This window comes from Hypanus sabinus, chromosome 5 (assembly GCF_030144855.1).
Source record: "Hypanus sabinus isolate sHypSab1 chromosome 5, sHypSab1.hap1, whole genome shotgun sequence".
In the NCBI taxonomy this organism is placed as follows: domain Eukaryota; kingdom Metazoa; phylum Chordata; class Chondrichthyes; order Myliobatiformes; family Dasyatidae; genus Hypanus; species Hypanus sabinus.
Genome location: NC_082710.1, coordinates 185,000,068 through 185,027,639, shown reverse-complemented (window position 1 = coordinate 185,027,639; position 27,572 = coordinate 185,000,068). Strand labels below are relative to the sequence as shown.

Sequence of the window (27,572 nt, the reverse complement as noted above, 5' to 3'; positions counted from 1 at the left end):
TGGCCTGGTTAAAATCTCTCAAAGCGATTGTGAAGGCGTTAGGGTGCCCTGTTTCGTGAATGTTGATTCCATTGCTCAGATTGTCAAGTCTGAGTTCTTGTTCCTTGAACATGTGCAGCTTCCCCACTTGAAAGGGATTGAATACGCCTACCCGAAAGTTTTTTTTTAACCGGATTCCAATCTATGACCAAACAACTTTTCCTTTTTTTTCCCTTTTATTTTTCGCTAGTGCGGCAGTTTGATAGTTCCGTTAGTTAAAAGTCAGTCATTAGGTCAAGTCTAGTCATAAGAAGGTGAAAAAGCTGGCTGCCTCTCGGACTTTGTAGACAAATTCGGACCTGCACCTCCGTTTCTCTAATGGACCGTCATGGCCTCTGTGGGCGAACTCTCTCGAAGGTTCGCGAGCTCTTCTTAAGCCCCGAGAAGTGCCTGCGCGCGATGCTCCCGTGGCGAAGTTCACCCCAACGCAGTGACAGCAGCGCAAGTTATTTAAAGTTCGGCATGTTATCACGATTCCAACGCTGCTCCCGGACAGCCGCTGTGGCGTTGCGGGGTCTGCCCAAATGTTCCGGGAAGAAGCAGCACTCAGGCAACAACACACACAAAATGCTGGTGGAACACAGCAGGCCAGGCAGCATCTATAGGGAGAAGCATTTTGTGTGTGTTGTTGTTTGAATTTCCAGCACTCAGGCAGTAGGTTCCGTCCGGTCTATCAGTGAATTCTTGCTCTTACTTTAAAATTTTATTTTCTTTTGCCTCTAGGTTCAAGTACTTACCAGAAATTCAAGTTTGACTTGACACAGATCACCTAAAGCCTGCTTGGCATCGGCCTGAGGTGGAATGCAACTGCTACCAAAATGACCCCAGAGAACTCCCGTGGTAGGTAACTTTACTGCTAGATATTCCAGGTCTGGTGAGCAGAATTAGAACAGCACCGAGAATGCAGGGGGATCTCATTGAAACCTACTGAATGTTAAAAGGACTAGATAGGGTGGATGTGGAGAGAATGTTTCCTATGATGGAGGGTATCCAGAACTAGAGGTCACAGCTTCAAAACTGAGGGGTGACCTTTTAGAACAGAGGTAAGGAGGAAATTTTTAGCCAGAGAGTAGTGAACCTACGGAATGCTCTACTACAGACAGCGGTGGAGGGCAAGTCTGTGGGTATATTGAAAGCGGACGTTGACGGTTTTGGTCAGAGCATGAAAGGATATGGTGAAAAGGTAAGTGGTGGGGTTGAGTGGGATCTGACTGAATGGCTTAATTTTTCTCCTGTGTCTTCTGGTAACTGAGCAGGCATTGATGGTGTGTCACCTGCCTTCCCTTAGCATCACCCCTCCTGCCGTGTGGCACTCCATCAGTGATGCCCCTCCTGCCGTGTGGCACTCCATCAGTGATGCCCCTCCTGCCGTGTGGCACTCCATCAGTGATGCCCCTCCTGCTGTGTGGCACTCGATCAGTGATGCCCCTCCTGCGACTGGCACTCCATCAGTGATGCCCCTCCTGCGACTGGCACTCCATCAGTGATGCCCCTCCTGCCGTGTGGCACTCCATCAGTGATGCCCCTCCTGCCGTGTGGCACTCCATCAGTGATGCCCCTCCTGCGACTGGCACTCCATCAGTGATGCCCCTCCTGCCGTGTGGCACTCCATCAGTGATGCCCCTCCTGCCGTGTGGCACTCCATCAGTGATGCCCCTCCTGCGACTGGCACTCCATCAGTGATGCCCCTCCTGCGACTGGCACTCCATCAGTGATGCCCCTCCTGCTGTGTGGCACTCCATCAGTGATGCCCCTCCTGCCGTGTGGCACTCCATCAGTGATGCCCCTCCTGCCATGTGGCACTCGATCAGTGATGCCCCTCCTGCCGTGTGGCACTCCATCAGTGATGCCCCTCCTGCGACTGGCACTCCATCAGTGATGCCCCTCCTGCCGTGTGGCACCATCAGTGATGCCCCTCCTGCCGTGTGGCACTCCATCAGTGATGCCCCTCCTGCGACTGGCACTCCATCAGTGATGCCCCTCCTGCCGTGTGGCACTCCATCAGTGATGTCCCTCCTGCCGTGTGGCACTCCATCAGTGATGCCCCTCCTGCGACTGGCACTCCATCAGTGATGCCCCTCCTGCCGTGTGGCACCATCAGTGATGCCCCTCCTGCGACTGGCACTCCATCAGTGATGCCCCTCCTGCCGTGTGGCACTCCATCAGTGATGTCCCTCCTGCCGTGTGGCACTCCATCAGTGATGCCCCTCCTGCGACTGGCACTCCATCAGTGATGTCCCTCCTGCCGTGTGGCACTCCATCAGTGAAGCCCCTCCTGCGACTGGCACTCCATCAGTGATGCCCCTCCTGCCGTGTGGCACCATCAGTGATGCCCCTCCTGCCGTGTGGCACCATCAGTGATGCCCCTCCTGCCGTGTGGCACCATCAGTGATGCCCCTCCTGCGACTGGCACTCCATCAGTGATGCCCCTCCTGCCGTGTGGCACTCCATCAGTGATGCCCCTCCTGCCGTGTGGCACTCCATCAGTGATGCCCCTCCTGCCGTGTAGCACCATCAGTGATGCCCCTCCTGCCGTGTGGCACCATCAGTGATGCCCCTCCTGCCGTGTGGCACCATCAGTGATGCCCCTCCTGCGACTGGCACTCCATCAGTGATGCCCCTCCTGCCGTGTGGCACCATCAGTGATGCCCCTCCTGCCGTGTGGCACCATCAGTGATGCCCCTCCTGCGACTGGCACTCCATCAGTGATGCCCCTCCTGCCGTGTGGCACTCCATCAGTGGTGCCCCTCCTGCCGTGTGGCACTCCATCAGTGATGCCCCTCCTGCCGTGTGGCACTCCATCAGTGATGCCCCTCCTGCCGTGTGGCACCATCAGTGATGCCCCTCCTGCCGTGTGGCACTCCATCAGTGATGCCCCTCCTGCCGTGTGGCACTCCATCAGTGATGCCCCTCCTGCCGTGTGGCACTCCATCAGTGATGCCCCTCCTGCCGTGTGGCACTCCATCAGTGATGCCCCTCCTGCCGTGTGGCACTCCATCAGTGATGCCCCTCCTGGCGTGTGGCACTCCATCAGTGATGCCCCTCCTGCGACTGGCACTCCATCAGTGATGCCCCTCCTGCCGTGTGGCACTCCATCAGTGATGCCCCTCCTGCCGTGTGGCACTCCATCAGTGATGCCCCTCCTGCGACTGGCACTCCATCAGTGATGCCCCTCCTGCGACTGGCACTCCATCAGTGATGCCCCTCCTGCCGTGTGGCACTCCATCAGTGATGCCCCTCCTGCCGTGTGGCACTCCATCAGTGATGCCCCTCCTGGCGTGTGGCACTCCATCAGTGATGCCCCTCCTGCGACTGGCACTCCATCAGTGATGCCCCTCCTGCCGTGTGGCACTCCATCAGTGATGCCCCTCCTGCCGTGTGGCACTCCATCAGTGATGCCCCTCCTGCGACTGGCACTCCATCAGTGATGCCCCTCCTGCGACTGGCACTCCATCAGTGATGCCCCTCCTGCCGTGTGGCACTCCATCAGTGATGCCCCTCCTGCCGTGTGGCACTCCATCAGTGATGCCCCTCCTGGCGTGTGGCACTCCATCAGTGATGCCCCTCCTGCCGTGTGGCACTCCATCAGTGATGCCCCTCCTGCCGTGTGGCACTCCATCAGTGATGCCCCTCCTGCCGTGTGGCACTCCATCAGTGATGCCCCTCCTGCCGTGTGGCACTCCATCGGTGATGCCCCTCCTGCCGTGTGGCACTCCATCGGTGATGCCCCTCCTGCGACTGGCACTCCATCAGTGATGCCCCTCCTGCCGTGTGGCACTCCATCAGTGATGCCCCTCCTGCCGTGTGGCACTCCATCAGTGATGCCCCTCCTGCGACTGGCACTCCATCAGTGATGCCCCTCCTGCCGTGTGGCACTCCATCAGTGATGCCCCTCCTGCCGTGTGGCACTCCATCAGTGATGCCCCTCCTGCCGTGTGGCACTCCATCAGTGATGCCCCTCCTGCCATGTGGCACTCCATCAGTGATGCCCCTCCTGCCGTGTGGCACTCCATCAGTGATGCCCCTCCTGCCGTGTGGCACTCCATCAGTGATGCCCCTCCTGCGACTGGCACTCCATCAGTGATGCCCCTCCTGCGACTGGCACTCCATCAGTGATGCCCCTCCTGCCGTGTGGCACCATCAGTGATGCCCCTCCTGCCGTGTGGCACCATCAGTGATGCCCCTCCTGCCGTGTGGCACTCCATCAGTGATGCCCCTCCTGCCGTGTGGCACTCCATCAGTGATGCCCCTCCTGCCGTGTGGCACCATCAGTGATGCCCCTCCTGCCGTGTGGCACTCCATCAGTGATGCCCCTCCTGCGACTGGCACTCCATCAGTGATGCCCCTCCTGCGACTGGCACTCCATCAGTGATGCCCCTCCTGCCGTGTGGCACTCCATCAGTGATGCCCCTCCTGCCGTGTGGCACCATCAGTGATGCCCCTCCTGCCGTGTGGCACTCCATCAGTGATGCCCCTCCTGCCGTGTGGCACTCCATCAGTGATGCCCCTCCTGCGACTGGCACTCCATCAGTGATGCCCCTCCTGCGACTGGCACTCCATCAGTGATGCCCCTCCTGCCGTGTGGCACTCCATCAGTGATGCCCCTCCTGCCGTGTGGCACTCCATCAGTGATGCCCCTCCTGCCGTGTGGCACCATCAGTGATGCCCCTCCTGCCGTGTGGCACTCCATCAGTGATGCCCCTCCTGCCGTGTGGCACCATCAGTGATGCCCCTCCTGCCGTGTGGCACTCCATCAGTGATGCCCCTCCTGCGACTGGCACTCCATCAGTGATGCCCCTCCTGTGACTGGCACTCCATCAGTGATGCCCCTCCTGCCGTGTGGCACTCCATCAGTGATGCCCCTCCTGCGACTGGCACTCCATCAGTGATGCCCCTCCTGCCGTGTGGCACTCCATCAGTGATGCCCCTCCTGCCGTGTGGCACTCCATCAGTGATGCCCCTCCTGCCGTGTGGCACTCCATCAGTGATGCCCCTCCTGCCGTGTGGCACCATCAGTGATGCCCCTCCTGCGACTGGCACTCCATCAGTGATGAACCTCCTGCCGTGTGGCACTCCATCAGTGATGCCCCTCCTGCCGTGTGGCACTCCATCAGTGATGCCCCTCCTGCCGTGTGGCACTCCATCAGTGATGCCCCTCCTGCCGTGTGGCACTCCATCAGTGATGCCCCTCCTGCCATGTGGCACTCGATCAGTGATGCCCCTCCTGCCGTGTGGCACTCCATCAGTGATGCCCCTCCTGCGACTGGCACTCCATCAGTGATGCCCCTCCTGCCGTGTGGCACTCCATCAGTGATGCCCCTCCTGCCGTGTGGCACTCCATCAGTGATGCCCCTCCTGCGACTGGCACTCCATCAGTGATGCCCCTCCTGCCGTGTGGCACTCCATCAGTGATGCCCCTCCTGCCGTGTGGCACCATCAGTGATGCCCCTCCTGCCGTGTGGCACTCCATCAGTGATGCCCCTCCTGCCGTGTGGCACTCCATCAGTGATGCCCCTCCTGCCGTGTGGCACCATCAGTGATGCCCCTCCTGCCGTGTGGCACCATCAGTGATGTCCCTCCTGCCGTGTGGCACCATCAGTGATGCCCCTCCTGCGACTGGCACTCCATCAGTGATGCCCCTCCTGCCGTGTGGCACTCCATCAGTGATGCCCCTCCTGCCGTGTGGCACCATCAGTGATGCCCCTCCTGCGACTGGCACTCCATCAGTGATGCCCCTCCTGCCGTGTGGCACTCCATCAGTGATGCCCCTCCTGCCGTGTGGCACCATCAGTGATGCCCCTCCTGCCGTGTGGCACTCCATCAGTGATGCCCCTCCTGCGACTGGCACTCCATCAGTGATGCCCCTCCTGCCGTGTGGCACTCCATCAGTGGTGCCCCTCCTGCCGTGTGGCACTCCATCAGTGGTGCCCCTCCTGCCGTGTGGCACTCCATCAGTGATGCCCCTCCTGCCGTGTGGCACTCCATCAGTGATGCCCCTCCTGCCGTGTGGCACTCCATCAGTGATGCCCCTCCTGCGACTGGCACTCCATCAGTGATGCCCCTCCTGCCGTGTGGCACTCCATCAGTGATGCCCCTCCTGCCGTGTGGCACTCCATCAGTGATGCCCCTCCTGGCGTGTGACACCATCAGTGATGCCCCTCCTGGCGTGTGGCACTCCATCAGTGATGCCCCTCCTGCCGTGTGGCACCATCAGTGATGCCCCTCCTGCCGTGTGGCACTCCATCAGTGATGCCCCTCCTGCCGTGTGGCACCATCAGTGATGCCCCTCCTGCCGTGTGGCACCACCCTCCTACCACGTGGCGCTCGCTCGGCACCACCCCCTTTCCCGAGGCCATGCTCCTTAGTGATCAATCTCCCGATAGCCTGCAATATTGCTCTAAACTTCCCATTCCACTCTCACTCACACTCCAACCAGTCTTCTGTCAGGGCCCATTGGAGCCTTGCAGACTCTGTGTTGAATTCAGCACTTCCAGTCACTCTTGGTTTATAGCCAGACTCCAGATCCAGACAGACAGACATGCTTTATTGATCCCGAGGGAAATTAGGTTTCGTTACAGCCGCACCAACCAAGAATTGTGTAGAAATATAGCAATATAAAACCATAAATAATTAAATAATAATAAGTTAATCATGCCAAGTGGAAATAAGTCCAGGACCAGCCTATTGGCTCAGGGTGTCTGACACTCCAGGGGAGGAGTTGTAAAGTTTGATGGCCACAGGCAGGAATGACTTCCTATGACGCTCAGTGTTGCATCTCGGTGGAATGAGTCTCTGGCTGAATGTACTCCTGTGCCTAACCAGTACATTATGGAGTGGATGGGAGTCATTGTCCAAGATGGCATGCAACTTGGACAGCATCTTCTTTTCAGACACCACCGTCAGAGAGTCCAGTTCCAACCCACAACATCACTGGCCTTACAAATGAGTTTGTTGATTCTGTTGGTGTCTGCTACCCTCAGCCTGCTGCCCCAGCACACAACAGCAAACATGATAGCTCTGGCCACCACAGACTCGTAGAACATCCTCAGCATCGTCCAGCAGATGTTAAAGGACCTCAGTCTCCTCAGGAAATAGAGACAGCTCTGACCCTTCCTATAGACAGCCTCAGTGTTCTTTGACCACTGGCCACCACACACAGACCCAGTGAAACTGGGAGCCCGGGTGGAGACTCACCAGACAGACCCGGGTGGAGACTCACCAGACAGACCCGGGTGGAGACTCACCAGACAGACCAGGGTGGAGACTCACCAGACAGACCAGGGTGGAGTCTCACCAGACAGACCCGGGTGGAGACTCACCAGACAGACACGAGTGGAGACTCACCAGACAGACCAGGGTGGAGACTCACCAGACAGACCAGGGTGGAGACTCACCAGACAGACCTGGGTGGAGACTCACCAGACAGACCAGGGTGGAGACTCACCAGACAGACCCGGGTGGAGACTCACCAGACAGACACGAGTGGAGACTCACCAGACAGACCCGGGTGGAGACCCACCAGACAGACCCGGGTGGAGACTCACCAGACAGGCACGAGTGGAGACTCACCAGACAGACCCGGGTGGAGACTCACCAGACAGACCCGGGTGGAGACTCACCAGACAGACCCGGGTGGAGACTCACCAGACAGACATGAGTGGAGACTCACCAGACAGACCAGGGTGGAGACTCACCAGACAGACATGAGTGGAGACTCACCAGACAGACCAGGGTGGAGACTCACCAGACAGACCCGGGTGGAGACTCACCAGACAGACCCGGGTGGAGACTCACCAGACAGACCCGGGTGGAGACTCACCAGACAGACACGAGTGGAGTCTCACCAGACAGACCCGGGTGGAGACTCACCAGACAGACACGAGTGGAGACTCACCAGACAGACCCGGGTGGAGACTCACCAGACAGACCCGGGTGGAGACTCACCAGACAGACCCGGGAGGAGACTCACCAGACAGACACGAGTGGAGACTCACCAGACAGACACGAGTGGAGTCTCACCAGACAGACCCGGGTGGAGACTCACCAGACAGACACGAGTGGAGACTCACCAGACAGACCCGGGTGGAGACTCACCAGACAGACCCGGGTGGAGACTCACCAGACAGACATGAGTGGAGACTCACCAGACAGACCAGGGTGGAGACTCACCAGACAGACACGAGTGGAGACTCACCAGACAGACCCGGGTGGAGACTCACCAGACAGACACGAGTGGAGACTCACCAGACAGACCCGGGTGGAGACTCACCAGACAGACCCGGGTGGAGACTCACCAGACAGACACGAGTGGAGACTCACCAGACAGACCCGGGTGGAGACTCACCAGACAGACCCGGGTGGAGACTCACCAGACAGACCCGGGTGGAGACTCACCAGACAGACACGAGTGGAGACTCACCAGACAGACACGAGTGGAGTCTCACCAGACAGACCCGGGTGGAGACTCACCAGACAGACACGAGTGGAGACTCACCATACAGACCCGGGTGGAGACTCACCATACAGACCCGGGTGGAGACTCACCAGACAGACACGAGTGGAGACTCACCAGACAGACCCGGGTGGAGACTCACCAGACAGATGGCCGCCACACACAGCCCCCAGGGAAGCCGCCAAGCCCGAGTGGATACTCACGCAAACACATGGGCGCCATGCCACTCCAGTCGCCCGATTCCAGGCACTCCCTAACGGTCGATCCCACCAACACCAGCCCGCTGTTGCAATCGTACTGGACCTTGTCTCCAATGTTGTATCTCGTTCCAGCTTTCCTGCCGCCTGCCGGAATCCCCGGATGAGAGCATTCTTGCACTTGAAAGGTACGGGATAAGGCATTAGAGGCAAGGGCACAAGTGCACAGTAGGTAGTGTACGTACACAAGCGCACGCACGCACACATGCGCCAGGAAAGGGCGAGTATCATTGTAAAGGGCCAGTCCATCATCATGCTCATCGACTGCTTGTCCCTCCCTCATCAGGGAGGAGGCTACGTAGCATCCATGCCAGGACCACCAGACCCAAAAACAGATACTTTTCCCAAGTGGTAAAGTTGTCCAACAGCTTCACCCATTAACCCACCCCTCCACACCCCCAACCACCTTTAATTTATCACCTGCTGTCTGAGTCACCCTACATACAGACACAACTGTGCCTAGTGCCATTTTACAGACATACAATCTATGTACATAACCTAACTTATGTATTTATAATTATGGTGTTCTTAATCTTACTGCAATTTTGTGCTACATTGGATACAGAGACAATTAATACATTCTCCTTTACACTATGCACTGGAAATGATATTAAACAATCATCCATTGATCCCGGCAATGAAAGGGTTAATGTATGAGGAGCATTTGATGGCTCTGAGGCTGTACTGGCTCTAATTCAGAAGAATGAGGGGAGAGGAGAATCTCACTGAAACTTCATCAAATATCGAATGGCTGACATTGAGTCAATGTGAAAAGGATGTTTCCTTTCGTTCGGGAGTCTAGGACCAGAGGGCACAGCCTCCGACGATCATAAGACACAGGAGCAGAATTAGGTCATTTGGCCCAAGGAGTCTGCTCCGCCATTCAATTATGGCTGATCTGTCTTTCCTCTCCTCGGCCTTCTCCCGATAACATTTGACGCCGTGTCTGATTAAGAACCTATCAATCTCTGCCTTAAATACACCCAATGACCTGTCCTCTACAGCTGTCTGTGGTAACAAATTCCACAAGTTCACCAACCGCAGGCTAAAGAAACTTCTCCACATCTGTGTTTCAAACAGACAACTCCTCTATCCTGAGGTCGTGCCCTCTTATCCCAGACACCCCCACCATGGGAATCTACTCTGTCTAAGACTTTCAACCTGCAAAAGATTTCAATGAGATCCCCCCCCCCGTCCTTCTAAATTACATCGTATAGCCCCAGGGCCATCAAACATTCTTCATATGATAACCCTTTCATTCCCAGAGTCATCCTCGTGAACCTCCTCTAGACCCTCTCCAACGTCAGCACATCTTTACTTTGATGAAGAGCCCAAATCTGTTCACAATACAGTCGGCCTTCACCAATCCAACCACCTGTAATCGGTTCCTTCGATAATCCAGCACTAATTTCAAATTTTCCATGCAACTGTAATTTCCAATCTCCCGGGCCACTGCACCAATCTGCTGCGCATCGTTTTGGCTGCTCACGTGTTGGTGCGCTCTTGTAAGCACAGACAGGCGATTCCTGCTGGTTTTCCTGCATTTATTAATATCATTTGCCTGAGGCACGGCCACCCGGCACCCGCTCCTCTCACCAACCAGCGGCGGGGGAGCTGGCACGCCTGGCGACCCGCTAAATTTAAGCATTTTACTAAGCGGAGGAAAAGAAAATAATGGGGATTCCCTCAGTAACTGCGAGTGAAGAGGGAAGGGCCCAGAACCGAATCCCCGACCGCCTGGCGGACGTGTGAAATGTGGCGTATAGAAAACCTCCTTTCTCCGACTTCTGCTTCTGCTCACCCAGATGTGCTGCCACCAACACCAACAGTTTTTGGAGAAACCGTTGAGCCAGTTTCAGCAGCAGTTCCTGATGCTTCACTCATTTTTCAGGATGAAGATGTTGATGATCCTGACAACCCCACACTTGCAGACGTGAAACTTTGCCTGAAGGTATATTAAACGTCTCACTTTAGAAGTGGAAGTGCTCAACTGTTCTGTTTAAGTTAATTCCTGTACATTTACCTTTATTTTATCTGTGCCTGTACAGTATATTACTTTATTAAAATTTCACTTGCTACTCATTTAATATTTCTGTTTCATTATTATCTAACGTACTGATTTACATGACATTTTAAAGGTATGAAGAGGCAGTTAGCTATTGCTTAATGTGATCCTTCTGTAATTCAGCATTTTCACTAATCTGGCACTCCTCAGGTCCCAATGGTGCCGGATTAGTGAAGGTTGAACTGTACTCACTGGTGAGGCCTCACCAGTGTCCTATAAAGCCTCAGCATCACAGCCCTGCTCTTGTCTTCCAGACCTCTTGAAATGAACGCTAACATTGCATTTGCCTTCCTCACCACCAGTTCTACCTGCAAGTTAATCTTTAGGGTATCCTGCACAAGGACACCCAAGTCCCTTTGCATCTCAGAGTTTTGGATTTTCTCCCCATTTTGAAAATAGTCTGAACATTTATTTCTACTACCAAAATCTCTACTACCATGAATTTTTCAAGATTTTATTTCATTTGCCACTTTCTTGCTCACTCTCCTAATCTGTCTAAGTCCTTCTGCAACCTACCTGTTTCCTCAACACTACCTGCCCCTCCACCAACCTTCATATCATCTGCAAACTTGGCAACAAAGCCATCGATTCCATCATCTAAATCATTGACATACAACATAAAAAGAAGTGGTCCCAACGCTGACCCCAGTGGAACACTACTAGTCTCTCGCAACCAACTAGAAAAGGGTCCTTTTATTCCCATTTGCTGCCTCCTCCAATTAGCCAATGCTCTAGCCATGTTAGTAACTTTCTTCTTAACTTGGTAAGCAGCCACATGTGTGGCACCTTATCAAACGACTTCTGAAAGTCCAAATAATACAAGGGGTGATTGATGGCCTAAGGTAGAAGGTGTCAATTTTAGAAAACCCAGCACTTTTTTTTTAACATAGTCCCCTCCTACATTTACATACTTAGTCCAGTGGGTGTGGAGCATACGGATCTTGGACCTCCAGAAAGTGTCCACAGATGGGTGATTGATAAGTTTGTGGCCTAAGGTAGAAGGAGATGAGTTATACAGCTCTCGTTATATGCACATGCAGTTCAACTCTTTGATTATGTAGAAAGTTTGAAGTTAATAATTCATCTCCTTCTACCTTAAGCCGTGAACTTATCAATCACCCCGATGAGTCATTAACTTCAAACTTTCTGCATAATCATTCAAAGAGTTGAATTGCATGTGCATGTAACGAGAGCTGTATAACTCATCTCATTCTACCTTAGGCCACAAACTTATCAATCACCCCTGCTGTGGACACATTCTGGAAGTCCAAGATCCATATGCTCCACGACCGCTGGACTAAGTGTGTAAATGTAGGAAGGGACTATGTTGAAAAATAGTGCTAGGTTTTCTAAAATTGACTCCTTCTACCTCAGGCCATGAACTTATCAATCACCCCTCGTATAACATCCACTGCATCCCCTTTATCTATCCTTCTTGTCATCTCTTCAATAGGTTTGTCAGCAGGGTTTTCCCTGAAGGAAACTATGCTGACTTTATCCTATCTTGTCCTGTATCACCAACTGCTCCATCACTTCATCCTTAACAATTGACTCCAACATCTTCCCAACCACTGAGGTCAGGCTAACTGGTCTATAATTTTCCTTTCTGCTGCCTCCCTCCTTTCTTAAAGAGTGGAGCGATATTTGCAATTTTGCAGTCCTCTGGCACCATGCCAGAGTCCAAAGATCATTACTAATCCCGCCACAATCTCTAACGCTCCCTCTTTTAGAACCCCAGGGTGCAGTTCATCTGGTCCGGGTGACTTATGTACCCTTAGGTCTTTCAGCTTTTTGAGCACCTTCATCCTTGTAATAGTGATTGCACTCACTTCTGTTCCCTCACACACTTCAACACCTTGCATACTGTTAGTGCCTTCCACAGTAACAACTGATGCAAAATTGGTTCACCTGCCATCTCCTTGTCCCCCAGTTTTTATTTTTCTGGCCTCATTTGCTCGTGGTGCTATATCCACTCACATCTCTCTTTTAATTTTTACAAACATGAAAAAGATTTTTCTATCCACCTTAATAGTATTTGCTAGCTTGCTTCCATATTTCATTTTTTCCCTCGTAATAATTATTTTAGTCAAGTCAACTTTTATTGTCATTTCGACCATAACTGCTGGTACAGTGCATAGTAAAAATGAGACAACATTTTTCAGGACCATGGTGTTACATGACACAGTACAAAACATGACATTACAAAACATTAGTTGCATTCTGTAGGTTTTTAAAAGCCTCCAAATTTTCTGTCTTCCGCTAATTTTTACTTTATTTTATGCCCCCTTTTGCTTTCTTTGCTCTCTTTTGCTTTGACTTCCCTATCAGCCACAGCTGTACTATTTTGCCATTTGAGTATTTCTTTGTTAGACCACAAGACCTTATGACACGGGAGCAGAATTAGGCCATTTAGCCCATCGATTCTGCTCTGCCATTCGATCATGGCTGACCCTTTTTTCCCCTCAGCCACACTCCCTGGCCTTCTCTCCAGATCCTTTGATGCCATGTTCAATCAAGAACCTATCATTCTCTGCCTTAAATACACCCAACAAACTGGCATCCACAGCTGTACGTGGTAACAAATTCCACAAATACACCACCCTCTGGCTAAAGAAATTTCTCCACATCTGTTTTAAATCAAAGCCCCTCTACCCTGAGACTTGCCCACCATGAGAAGCATCCTTTCCATATCTACTCTGGCATTCGAAAGGTTTGAATGATAGTTTTTGGAATACATCTATCCTGCACCTTCCTCATTTTTCCCAGAAACTCAAGCCACTGTTTCTCTGCTGTCATCTCTGCCAGCATCTCCTTTGATGTGGTTGGGTGTGGGACATGCTGATGCATAACCATTGAAATTACACAGAAATCCGTGTTAGGACCCTCACTGACATTCATTGTTTCTGACAAGGAAAGTTCTGTTTACAGACATAGAGCATTACAGCACAATATGGCCCACTATGCTGTGCCAACTTCTTAAACCTACTCCAAAATTAATTCAACCCCACACAGCCCTCCGTTTTCATATCAACATATCACCGCCCAATCAACATGCATCCATCTCAGAAGTTTTTAAATGTCCCTAAAACCATCAACAAATATCCACACACTTGCTACTCCATGTACAAATAAACTGCATCTGACGTCTCTATACTTTCCTCCTGTCACCATAAAGTTATACCCTCTTGTACGCTGCCCTGAGAGAAAGTCTCTGGCTGTCCATGGCTCTTATCTTGTACACATCTCAACATCCTTCTCCCAAAGTAAAAACCTCTAGCACGCTCAACCTATCCTCTCTAATCCAGATAGCCTCCTGGTAAATCTCCTCTGCACCCTCTCTGAAGCTTCCACATTCTTTTTATAATGAGACAACCAGAGCTGAACAAGGGTTTTATAGACCTGCAATGTCTATAATTAAGACTAACACATCTTACCCCTTCTTAACTTCCTTATCAACTTATGTGGCACCTTTGAGGAAGGTGGACTCCAGGATCTCTCTGTGATTAAAGTTGTACTCTGCCTCAAGTTCGACCTTCCAAAATGAATCATTTCACATTTTTTGGGGTTGAACTCCACCTGCCATCTCTCAGTTCAACTCTGCATCCTGTCAATGTCCCACTGTAACCTACAACAGCCTTCTACACTATCCACAACTCCACCAACCTTCATGTCATCTGCAAACTTCCTGACCTACCCTTCCACTTCCTCATCCAAGCTGTTTATAAAAATCACAAAGAGCAGGTGTCTCACAATGGATCCCCGTGAAACACCTGTAGCCATGCATGCCCAGGCACATATCACTCCATCTACAACCACCCTCTGTTTCTTACGGATAACTCGAAATCCAGACAGCCAAGTCTCCCAGGATCTCGTGCCTTCTGACATTATGAATGAACCTACCAAGTAAGGCTTTCCCAACTTACTAAAATCCATATACACCACATCCACAGTTCTATCTTTGTCAGCATGATTTGGTAGTCAGAGTAGACTCAATTCTCAAGAATAAATCAATACGTAACCTGGGGACCACCTGTATGTTGGGCTTTCAACTGAACCTTCTCACTTTCCTGTTAATAAACTACTTCTACCACCCACTCATTTATCTCATTTACTTGCCCACTCATTTATCCTGTCCATATCCTTTTGATTCCAAGGCCAACCTTTATAGAAGATGAACTTACATCCTGTAGTACAGACAGCATTGGTCCCATTCCAACGACCATTCTTCATGCACGTTCTCTTCTGTGAACCTTTCAGGATGTACCCATCGTAACAGTCAAATGAAACAGTCTCTCCATGTACAAAGGTCAAGTTCCCGGGGTAGACAATTCCATCTTCGAGTACGGGAGCTGGACATTCTAACGCTGAGAAAGGTGAAAGCTGACGTTACATTGAGGCAGTTAGAAGTTAGGCCGTGCTCCATAATTGGACATGGCCAGAATGGCAAACTTAACTCCACCATGGAGAGTCCCAAGTCCAGCTATGAAAGGAGCAGGTTGGGCATAGGGCTAGCAACCCCATCCCAAAAACTGCCAGAGCTACAGAAACGCCAATACCTCATTTCTGGGAGAGAAAAGATCTTTAAAGGTGGATTCTCCTAGGGATAACTTGAAAGACCGTCCAGGATGATGTCTTTGGCTAGTGCTATCCGGAGCCTATGCCCCATGAGACCTTAGAGAAAGACAGCGCGGTAGACCTGGCCTGTGGGATAGTGATGTTAGAACCACGAAAGCACCACTTCTTACCCTTCTGGAGTTTGGACCGAACTCTAGTCCCCCGAGCTCATTCTATGGAGCAAGGCAGGGTGAAGTGGCAGGGGAGAGGGAAAGACTGGGATCAAGGCAGGAGAGGGTGAGAAGCAGGAAATGGGGAGAAGGAGCAGAGAGCAGGACAGAGAGGGAGGAAGCAGCATAGTATGATAAGAGAAGAGTGAAGATAGGAGAGCAAGGTAAGGGAGTGGGAAAGAGAAAAAGGGAAAGAGATATAGAGAAAAAGGGAAAGAGATAGTAAAAAGGGAAGAAGAAAGAGTTATGTAGGGATAAAAAAGTAAGAGGGAGAAGGGGAGAGTCAGACAGAGGTGTAAGGACGAGTGAAGATGACCAAGAGAGTAAGGCAGTGGGAGAGTGAGGGAAAACAACTGTTTACTGCCCCTCTACAGATGTTGGAAGAATCTATACAGAAGGTAAACGTACCTTTACAGATGAACATTCCTTCGTTGTAGGATCTCCATCTGCCACTGTGAAGACACTTCGAAGTGGACATTGGCCAGGGATAATGCCAGTCCGGACACTGGAACGTCGCCACACTCGTCACATTATTGCCTTTGGACTTGATTACCCACCCTCCAGTGATGTGAATGTTGGGGTCACAGGTTACCACCTCCTCTCCTGCAAACAACACATCAGTGTAACTCCTGGAATATTAAAGAGCAGGTAGAAATGCAGGAGGGGCGCGAGGGAGATGGGGTCAAAGAACTGATATAGATGAAGCCATTCAGCCCACAGGACCTGTGCTACCTGTCCCATTCTTCTCCCCCTCCCCATATCCCTCCCACCCCGTCTAGAAGCTGGAACTGGCAGGAACAGCTTCATCCCCTTTGCCATACGATTCCTAAATGGACATTGAACCCATGAACACTACCTCACTTTTTAAATATACATTATTTCTGTTTTTGCATGATTTAAGTATTATTATTCTATATTATATATTGCTTTGAACTGCTGCAGCTAAGATATCAAATTTCACAACACATACTGGTGATAATAAACCTGATTCTGATTTTGATTCTAATGTCACCGTGGAGTTTCTGTTAGCTGAGATTTCTCTCGGGAGCTGGCCCCACACAACACCAGCCGACTCATGGAAGATATTCACCCACTGATTTCACAATGGTGAAGCCAGGGTGGTTCTTGCATGGGCTTTTCACTTCCTTCTCCTCGGCTGCCATCCAGACATGCCGCGGCAGTCTGCTTTAGCACTTGACACCGAGGGGGGTCTCCATATGCAGTGATCCTTCCCTCGTATGTTGGGGACCGTGTAACAGATTTCAGAGTCAGTTCACTGACTGCCCATCCACCTGTCAGGTCTGTTCTCACTGACACCTCCCAGCCTGCACGTGCAGGCACCTCCCAGTCTCCACCCAGCTAATAGGGTTCACCTGCCACTCACTCCAGACTCATCACCGGCAGCCTATTTAACCCCAGTCCTTGTTCACTCATTTATCCAACCGGACTCCACCAGCTTCTCCCAAATTTCACTCTGCCTGTCGAAAATTTACCATGTTTCTGTTCCCTCTTGTTTTATGGCCCTTTGTGGTTTGTCAATTGCCTGGCTCAGAGTTAGAGACCTCTTCCCAGAAACAGAAGGGTTCCCTGTGGCAATACAGGACCAGGTAGTTAACAAGAAAAATATTAAAAATACTTAATAAAAGACCAACAAATTCAAGATGATAAATGCAGGAATCGACAAGAAAAAAACAGAAACTATTCAACACACGACAGGATCCTGTTGCAGTTGAACTCAATCTGATTACTTACAGAGGGACAATCAAGTGGCAAACGTCATTCACCAAAACCCTGCTTTAAAATCCAAACTCAAAAGAAAGCATGCCTTGCTATATATAAGCCTGATGTAGTTTTAGATTCAGAATTCCACAAATTATATTATGATCGATCCATTATTACTGTGATGAGGGCCCTTTACAAGGATGGTTTGGACCCAAATGCTGGAATACCTGAAGCCAGGACCGAGACACAGTTTCAATCTGGATCGAGAATTGTGCATGAAACGTAACACTGGATGAAATCTCTAGTAAGGCTGACAACTGAGCACTGAACTTCTGCTAAGGTGCTCCTCAAATAGTCCCCTCTTGGTGCCCAAAACATGATTGCCAATTACCGGGACAACGTTGAATCTTTAAAGAGACCGTCCCAGCTATCCGCACACCGAGGAGTTAGAGCGTCTAAACCTAGAAGTGGGTGGAGTTCGGTGTGTGGCATAACAGGACTCTCCCCTATGGCCGACTCCTGACAGCCCTGGCTGTCTGGGGAGACGATGATCGTAGGCACGGATGAGCATCAGATCCGAGACGTTCCTCGGGTCCAAATCCCTCCCAATCCACAAAGAACTGTTGAACACCCCGAAAAGTTCCTGAATCCAAAATTCTTCTCACGGTGTTCCCCATCAACAAACCTGGGTGGCGGCAGAGCTGACAAGCTGATGTTCACAGGCTTTAACTTGGAAACGTGGAAGTGAGATTGATCTTGAGGGCCTTGGGGAGCTGCAAGGTGCAGGCCACCAGATTTACTTTCCTGAAAATCTTGGAGGGTCCAATGAACTTGGGCTCTAATTTCCTGGACTCCACTCAGAGGTAAATTCTGGGTCGACAGGCAGACCTGTTGCCCAGGCTGCAAAGCTGGAGCCTCGTCTCTTATGGTTAGCATTTATTTCAGCCTTCAGAGTAGAAGCTAGCAAAATCTCCCTTGCCCTAGTCTATCTCTCCTTGCAGCGACGGGTGAGATCTTTGGCCACAGGAACCCTCAACCTCGTCCTCCTGCCAAGCGAAGTGTGGCAAAGAATACCCAAATTGGCATTCGAACAGGAATATCCCATGCGCTGAATGCATAATGTGTTGTGGGCAATCTCTGTCCACATCAAATGGTCACTCCACTTGTTCAGTCTTTCAGAGGCCAGGCATCTTAAGGTATGTTCCATATCTTGGTTCACCTGCTCCATCTGGCTGTTGGGCTGTAGGTGAGACCCGGAGGAAAGACCCGCTGTTGCCCCAATCAGTTTGCAAAACACTCCTCAGAAATGTGATGCCAATTGCAGACTGCAATCCGACAAAATGCCCACCAGAAATCCATGAATCCCAAAGACCTGGTGCAAGACCATTTTGGCTGTCTCCGCCACAGTTGGTAGACTATCCAAGTCTATGGAGATTTGAGTCCATGGTCTGTCCAGCCCTTGAGGTCAGCTACATGGCTCCTTCCATGCAAGGGTACATATAGCCGAACTTTCTTCCAGGCCACCACCACCTCCACTTGATAATCTCGAGGGTGCTGGCAATCCCTAGGTGAGCGGCCATTCTCAAGGAATGTGTCCACTGGAGTACTTGGAACAGAACAGAACTTGAGACGACCAGCTGACCTGGAGCACCGTTGTTAGGAATCTTCCCTTTGCGCTGGGGCCTTGCAAACAAGAGCATCAATTCCCCACCGTGGCTTGATGCAGAATGGTAGCTGGCTGTTCTTCTCAAAACTGACGGGACAAGGCATCTGGCTTCTGGTTCTTTGACTCTGGTCACCAGGTCAGGATGAAATTAAAATGGTTAATGAGCAAAGACCACCTGGCCTGCCTGGAATTCAGGCTGAATACAACCCAGATTCATGTGGTCTGCTCAAACTATAAGAAGGTTCTTGGCCCTTTCTAGCCAGTGATACCATTCCTCCAGAGCTAATTTAACTGCAAGAAGCTCCCAAGTCATCGTTCATCTCTGCTGGGGTTATAATAGGCATCCGTCAGTCTCATGACACCATGGATTTGCACCTTGGAAGGCTTTTCCAGGGCGCTGGCCTGGGCAGGGTTGTATGGGAGACCGGCAGTTGCCCAAGCTGCAGGCCTTCCCCTCTCCACACCACCGATGTTGTCCAAGGGAAGGGCACTAGGACTCATGCAGCTTGGAACCAGTGTCGTTGCAGAGCAATGTGTTGTTTAGTGCCTTGCTCAAGGACACAAACACGCTGCCTCAGCTGAGGCTCGAACCAGTGACCTTCAGGTTACTAGTTCGATGCCTTATCCGCGCCAACTCACGCTGGGGTTAACCGCCTGGAAAAGAATGCACACAGGTGCAATTTGCTGCCCAAAGGTGTCTGCTGAGACAACACTGCACCTACTTCAATGCTCAAGTGTCCATCTCCATGATGAAGGGAAGGTCCGGGTTAGGTTCAACCAAAATGGGAGCTGTTGTACGTAAGAACATAAGAAGTGGGAGCAGGAGTAGGCCATGTGGCCCATCGAGCCTGCTCCGTCACTTAATAAGATCATGACTGATCTGGCCAAGGACTCATCTCCACCTGTCTTTTCCCCCATAACCCTTAATTCTCTACTATGCAAAAATCTATCCAACCTTGTCTTAAATATATTTACCGAGGTAGCCTCCACTGTTTCACCAGCAGAGAATTCTACAAATTCACCACTCTCTGGAAAAAACAGTTCCTCCTCATCTCCATTCTAAATCTACTCCCCTGAATCTTGAGGCTATGTCCCCCTAGTTCTAGTCTCTGAGTCTTGAGGCTACGTCCCCTAGTTCTAGTCTCTGAGTCTTGAGGCTACGTCCCCTAGTTCTAGTCTCTGAATCTTGAGGCTACGTCCCCTAGTTCTAGTCTCTGAATCTTGAGGCTACGTCCCCTAGTTCTAGTCTCTGAGTCTTGAGGCTACGTCCCCTAGTTCTAGTCTCTGAATCTTGAGGCTACGTCCCCTAGTTCTAGTCTCTGAATCTTGAGGCTACGTCCCCTAGTTCTAGTCTCTGAATCGTGAGGCTACGTCCCCTAGTTCTAGTCTCTGAATCTTGAGGCTACGTCCCCTAGTTCTAGTCTCTGAATCGTGAGGCTACGTCCCCTAGTTCTAGTCTCTGAATCTTGAGGCTACGTCCCCTAGTTCTAGTCTCTGAATCGTGAGGCTACGTCCCCTAGTTCTAGTCTCTGAATCTTGAGGCTACGTCCCCTAGTTCTAGTCTCTGAATCTTGAGGCTACGTCCCCTAGTTCTAGTCTCTGAATCTTGAGGCTACGTCCCCTAGTTCTAGTCTCTGAATCTTGAGGCTACGTCCCCTAGTTCTAGTCTCTGAGTCTTGAGGCTACGTCCCCTAGTTCCAGTCTCTGAATCTTGAGGCTACGTCCCCTAGTTCTAGTCTCTGAATCGTGAGGCTACGTCCCCTAGTTCTAGTCTCTGAGTCTTGAGGCTACATCCCCTAGTTCCAGTCTCTGAATCTTGAGGCTACGTCCCCTAGTTCTAGTCTCTGAATCGTGAGGCTACATCCCCTAGTTCTAGTCTCTGAATCTTGAGGCTACGTCCCCTAGTTCTAGTCTCTGAATCTTGAGGCTACGTCCCCTAGTTCTAGTCTCTGAATCTTGAGGCTACGTCCCCTAGTTCTAGTCTCACCTATCAGTGGAAACAGCCTTTCTGCCTCTATCTTGTCTATCCCTTTCATAATTCTAAATGTTTCTATTAGATCTCCTCTCATCCTTCTGTATTCCAGCAAGTACAGTCCCAGGTGACTCAATCTCTCCTCATAGTCCAAACCCCCTCATCTCTGAAATCAACCTGGTGAACCTCCGAAGCCAGTATATCCTTCCTCAATTAAGGAGACCCGAACTGCACGCAGTACTCCAGGTGCAGTCTCACCAGTACCCTGAAGAACCTCCCTGCTCTTCAATTCAAGCCCTCTAGCAATAAAGGCCAACATTCCACTTGCCTTCTTGGTTTGCTGCACCTGCAAACCAACCTTTTGTGATTCATGCACAAGCACTCCCAAGTCCCTCTGCACAGCAGCACGCTGAATCTTTTTTACCATTTAAATAATAATCTGCTCTTCCATTTTTCTTTCAAAAGTGGATGACCTCACACTTACCAACATTGTACTCCATCTGCCAGACCCTTGCCCACTCACTTAACCCATCTATATCACTCTGTACCTTCTGCACAATTTGTTTTTCCACTCAATTTAGTATCATCAGCAAACTTAAATACACTACACTCTGACCCCTCTAATGCATATCTTGAACTCGAGGGCCCAGCACCGACCCCTGCAGCACACTGCTCACCAGAGTAACACCCATGTATCCCAACCCTCTGCTTTCTAGTAGTTAACCAATCTTCTATCCATGCTAATACATCACCCCCAACTCTATACATCGTCTATGGATAAGTCTTTTATGTGGCACCTTATCAGACACCTTCTGGAAATCCAAGTAAATAATGTCCATCAGATGCCTGAGCTCTGTGAAAGCAGCCTCTGCCATGGTACTCCAACCAAAAGGGCCTGCGGATCTCTTGGTTAGTGCAGTCAGCGGAGCCACCATGAGCTGAAGTTTCTGATGGACCTTTGGTAAAAGCTGGCAAATCCCAGGAATTGATGGGCTTGTTTCACACTGGAGGGTTGTGGACAGTCTCTGACTGTCTTTGTCTTAGTAGGATGCATCTTCAGAGGAGGCAAAGTCATAAAAGGAAATGGGGGTTAGAGCTAGTGCCCTGTTGGTGTGTTGAATGCCATCTTCCACTCATGGCCTCCTTTATGCCTACTGGGATGTCTGCACTCCACAAGTCCAGCTTCGAGAATACTCTTGCCCCTTGGAGAATCTCAAAGGTAGAGTTCATGAGAGGAAGATTATAGATTGTTGTGCGATTCAGCCTCCTATAATCAATGCATTGCCACAGGCTCCCGTCCTCCTTCTGTATGGGGAGGGGAAGGTTGAATGGTTGATTGAATCCCAGGGCAAGAGCCTCCAAAGCGTTTCTCTCTGGGCCTGAGAGCACGTACAAGGGCAGTCAGAGGGTCAGTACAGTTGAAAGGTCAAGGCCCTTCCATTACTGAAGACCTCTTCAAATCCTTGTGGAGAGAAGGGATTTCTACTGGCTTGGGTGCTGCAATTACCCCGAACCTTCCTCTGGGTGCTGATGGAGGCAGATATGATGGAGATTCTCTCAGTAGCAGTTGTGGTTCAACAGACTCCAGCGTCTCCCCCATAGGTCCACAAGCGTGTTTAGTAAAAACAAAAGCCATCTTCAAGCCCATTGGGCTGGAGAGGGCAGAGCATCTGTTACTGGTTTGGACTGATCACAAGAACCTCTCCTACTTTCCTGATGCAAAGGGATTCAACTCCTGTCAAGCCCGTCGGGCTGGAGAGGGCAGAGCATCTGTTACTGGTTTGGACTGATCACAAGAACCTCTCCTACTTTCCTGATGCAAAGGGGATTCAACTCCCGTCAAGCCCGTCGGGCTCACTTCTTCATCCCCACCTATCATTCCGGCAGCAATGATACAACGGTCAACGATCTCTCTCGGCATTTCGATGGATCTGAGGACAATGCCACTGCACGGGATCGGGAAAAGCAGCAAGAAGTTGAAAACACAGCCAGCTCCATCATGGGCACTATCTTCCCCAGCAACCAACACCACCAAAAGATGATGCCTAAAGAGGGCACATCCGTCATTAAGGACCCCCATCATCCAGCAGCACGTGGGAACTGACTCCTTCAGACTCAGGCTGAACTCCAGAGGACAGGAGGAGGTCTGTCCCCTGCACATATAGCATGCAGGCCCATCGGTGTGAGGACATACCCTGGTGTTCGTGAACCAGATCCCCGGCTCTGAGTAAATAGCCCCACTGCCCTGTGGGCAGCCTTGGGAGAGAAGAAGGCTAAGTGAGTAAACTCAAACAGCAAATCCAGAGTGGAGCTGCCAAGGTGGCTGGACGTCATTGAACAAACTTCTGGCAGCTCCTGTGGCCAAGCTGGTGCCAAACATATTGCTTCATAAGCTTTCCTTTGGACGACACTGCTGAGGCCCAGAGGGGGGATCTTGACAACTGGGGCATCTCAGGATCTCCAGACCTTTCGCTCAGGCTTGTGATGATGATCATCACACCTCTTTGTTCTTCCAGACAGACAAATGGCAACCACTATATATTTTAATTATTGTGTATTACAATGTACTGCTGCTGCAAAAATGGTTTGCAGGCCATACCTTCATCCAAAGCAAGATGTAACATGAGGAACAACAGTGATGCTTCACTCCCAGATGAGCCCCACACCTTTTATGCTCGCTTTGAAAGAGAGCACCTGGTAACCCTGTGTCTCGGCTGCCAATGTCAGAATATCTGAACCCTCACAAGGCATTAGGCCCTGATGGTGGGACTTTGAAAGCCTCCAACTGGTGGAGTGTTCAAGGACATCTTCAATCTCTCACTGCCGCAGTCGGAGGGTCCCACCTGTTTCAAAAGGATAACAATCACACCAGTGCCGATGAAGAGCAGGATGAATGCTTTCATCGTTGTTCATAGAAACATAGAAAACCTACAGCTTGTGGATGTGATCAACTCCTGTCCAAGCAAGGACCTGAACGTGCTGCAATTTGCTTATTACTACAATAGGTCTGCAGCACATACAATTTCTCTGGTTCTTCACTTGGTGTTGAATCACCTTGACAACTGCTGTAGCTGTAGGTTTAGAGTTTGTGAAAAGTGTGCAGGATAGTTTTTTGCAACAATACATAGAAGTACCGATTAGAGATGGGGCAGTGTTGTATCTCCTGTTAGGGAATGCGACAGGTCAGCTGACAGATGTATGTGTTGGGGAGCACTTCGGGTCCAGTGATCACAATAGCATCAGCTTCAATATAATTATGGAGAAGGACAGGACAGGACCTAGAGTTGAGATTTTTGATTGGAGAAAGGCTAACTTTGAGGGGATGCGAAGGGATTTAGAGAGAGTGGATTGGGTCAAGTTGTTTTATGGGAAGGATGTAATAGAGAAATGAAGGTCATTTCAAGGTGAAATTATGAGGGTACAGAATCTTTATGTTCCTCTTAGGTTGAAAGGAAAGGTTAAAGGTTTGAAAGCACCATGGTTTTCAAGGGATATTAGAAATTTGGTTCGGAAAAAGAGGGATGTCTACAATAGATATAGGCAGCATGGAGTAAAGGAATTGCTCGAGGAATATAAAGAATGTAAAAGGAATCTTAAGAAAGGGATTAGAAAAGCTAAAAGAAGATACGAGGTTGGTTTGGCAAATAAGGTGGAAGTAAATCCGAAAGGTTTCTACAGTTATGTTAAAAGCAAGAGGATAGTGAGGGATAAAATTGGCCCCTTAGAGAATCAGAGTGGTCAGCTATGTGTGGAGCTGTGGGAGATGGGAGAGATTTTGAATGATTTCTTCTCTTCAGTATTCACTAAGGAGAAGGATATTGAATTGTGTAAGGTGTGGGAAACAAGTAAGGAAGTTATGGAACCTATGACAATTAAAGAGGTGGAAGTACTGGCGCTTTTAAGAAATTTAAAAGTGGATAAATCTCCGGGTCCTGACAGGATATTCCCCAGGACCTTGAGGGAAGTTTGTGTAGAAATAGCAGGAGCTCTGACGGAGATCTTTAAGATGTCATTAGAAACGGGGATTGTGCCGGAGGATTGGCGTATTGCTCATGTGGTTCCATTGTTTAAAAAAGGTTCTAGAAGTAAGCCTAGCAATTATAGACCTGTCAGTTTGACATCAGTGGTGGGTAAATTAATGGAAAGTATTCTTAGAGATAGTATTAATAATTATCTGGATAGACAGGATCTGATTAGGAGTAGCCAGCATGGATTTGTGCGTGGAAGGTCATGTTTGACAAACCTTATTGAATTTTTTGAAGAAGTTACGAGGAATGTTGATGAGGGTAAGGCAGTGGATGTAGTCTATATGGACTTCAGCAAAGCCTTTGACAAAGTTCCACATGGAAAGTTAGTTAAGAAGGTTCAGTCATTAGGTATTAATGCTGGAGTAATAAAATGGATTCAACAGTGGCTAGATGGGAGATGCCAGAGTGGTGGATAATTGTTTATCGGGATGGAGGCCGGTGACTAGCAGGGTGCCTCAGGGATCTGTTTTGGGCCCAATGTTGTTTGTGATATACATAAATGATCTGGATGATGGGGTGGTAAATTGGATTAGTAAGTATGCCGATGATACTAAGGTAGGAGGTGTTGTGGATAATGAGGTGGGTTTTCAAAGCTTGCAGGGAGATTTATGCCGGTTAGAAGAATGGGCTGAACATTGGCAGATGGAGTTTAATGCTGAGAAGTGTGAGGTTCTACATTTTGGCAGGAATAATCCAAATAGAACATACAGGGTAAATGGTAGGGCATTGAGGAATGCAGTGGAACAGAGAGATCTAGGAATAACAGTGCATAGTTCTCTGAAGGTAGAGTCTCATGTAGATAGGGTGGTGAAGAGGGCTTTTGGAACGCTGGCCTTTATAAATCAAAGCATTGAGTACAGAAGTTGGGATGTAATGTTAAAATTGTACAAGGCATTGGTAAGGCCAAATTTGGAATATTGTGTACAGTTCTGGTCACCGAATTATAGGAAAGATATCAATAAATTAGAGAGAGTGCAGAGACGATTTACTAGGATGTTACCTGGGTTTCAGCACTTAAGTTACAGAGAAAGGTTGAACAAGTTAGGTCTCTATTCATTGGAGCGTAGAAGGTTGAGGGGGGATTTGATAGAGGTATTTAAAATTTTGAGAGGGATAGATAGAGTTGACGTGAATAGGCTGTTTCCATTGAGAGTAGGGGAGATTCAAACGAGAGGACATGATTTGAGAGTTAGGGGGCAGAAGTTTAAGGGAAACACGAGGGGGTATTTCTTTACTCAGAGAGTGATAGCTGTGTGGAATGAGCTTCCTATAGAAGTAGTAGAGGCCAGTTCAGTTGTGTCATTTCAGGTAAAATTGGATAGGTATATGGACAGGAAAGGAGTGGAGGGTTATGGGCTGAGTGCGGGTAGGTGGGACTAGGTGAGATTAAGAGTTTGGCACGGACTAGGAGGGCCGAGATGGCCTGTTTCCATGCTGTGATTGTTATATGGTTACTGTATGCCAGGCTGCTGTTTATTGATTACAGCTCAGTGTTCAACACAACTCTCATCAAAAAGCTCCAATACCTGGGCCTCTGTACCTCCGTAACCAGCGTCGAGTACATCTTCCAAAGACAATGCTTCAAAAAGATGGCATCCATCAAGAAGGACCCCCATTACCCAGGACGGGCCCTCTTCTCATTGCTGCCATCAGGGAGGAGGTGCAGGAACGTGAAGACTCACACTCAATGTTTCAGGACCAGCTTCTTCCCCTCCACCATCAGATTTCTGAATGGACAACCTCACTAACTCACTTTTTTTTTGTTTTTGCTCTCTTTGTATAATTCTTCACAATTTATTTTAGTTTTTGTTCTTATTGTTATTCATATTTTCTTGAAATTATTATCTATTACAGTGTACTGGTGCTGCAAAACAACAAATTTCACAACATTTGCCAGTGATATTAAACCTGCTTCTGATTCTGAACAACCTAGGCACAGAAAGACATCCGTAGTTACATCCCGTTACCTTACCTTTAGATGTCAGAAGCAAAGCGAGGCCCAAACCAAGACCCAGGTATAGTGCATTCATCCCTGGTTTCCGTGGATGACTAATCCCTCCCTGGGCACGGTAAAGTCGGAGTCACAGCTCCAAATGGAAAGTGAGGTGAGGGCAAGGGACTGTATACCTTTTGTTGGTTCATTAACTCCACTGTAAACAGAAGTCCACAAACAGAACTTGTGTTTGCTTTTCACAAAGCAGTTCTTGGAAATTGTAGAGTCCATGGGCAGGCGTGCGAGGCTGGGAGAAGGGCGAGGCGCCAACTACAAAGTAGAGCCCCCATTAGAGATTGGGAAAGAGCCAGGGAGAGGGAAAGACTTGGGACTGAATCCACAAAAGGCAATTGGGGCAACAGCCCACTGTAAAACACAGATGTATAGATAAATTCCTGAAAATGTACTGGAAGGATACCATAAGATCAGAAGTAGGCCATTCAACCCATAGAGTCTCAAACACGTGAAAGATGCTGGAAATCCACAGCAAGGTGCATAAAATGCTGGCGGAACTCAGTAGGTCTGGCAGTACATATGGAAAAGAGTAAACAGATATTTTGGTCCAAGACCCTTCCTGAGGAAAGAGTAAGATGC

General features: G+C 49.8%; 1 protein-coding gene and 1 long non-coding RNA gene across 4 annotated transcripts in view; one reads left to right on the top strand and one right to left on the bottom strand.

Moving 5' to 3' along the window:
* LOC132394734 (complement factor B-like) overlaps positions 1-27,572 on the bottom strand; it is a 250,516-nt gene that overhangs the window by 101,372 nt on the left and 121,572 nt on the right. Inside the window, exons 1-4 of one of the 3 annotated variants that reach the window (XM_059971127.1) lie at positions 26,958-27,422; positions 16,006-16,200; positions 14,995-15,177; positions 8,695-8,868 (exon numbers count right to left, since the gene is read on the bottom strand). In XM_059971127.1, the coding sequence (XP_059827110.1) occupies positions 8,695-8,868; positions 14,995-15,177; positions 16,006-16,200; positions 26,958-27,015 (610 nt within the window). In that variant the 5' untranslated portion in view covers positions 27,016-27,422. Of the gene's footprint in view, positions 1-8,694; positions 8,869-14,994; positions 15,178-16,005; positions 16,201-17,090; positions 20,726-26,957; positions 27,423-27,572 lie in introns of those variants that run through there. The other 2 variants (XM_059971129.1, XM_059971130.1) reach the window with 2 other exon arrangements.
* On the top strand, positions 258-10,820 carry LOC132394736 (uncharacterized). The gene is made up of 3 exons (XR_009512410.1): positions 258-396; positions 763-879; positions 10,640-10,820. It is a non-coding gene; the product is annotated as an uncharacterized LOC132394736 (long non-coding RNA).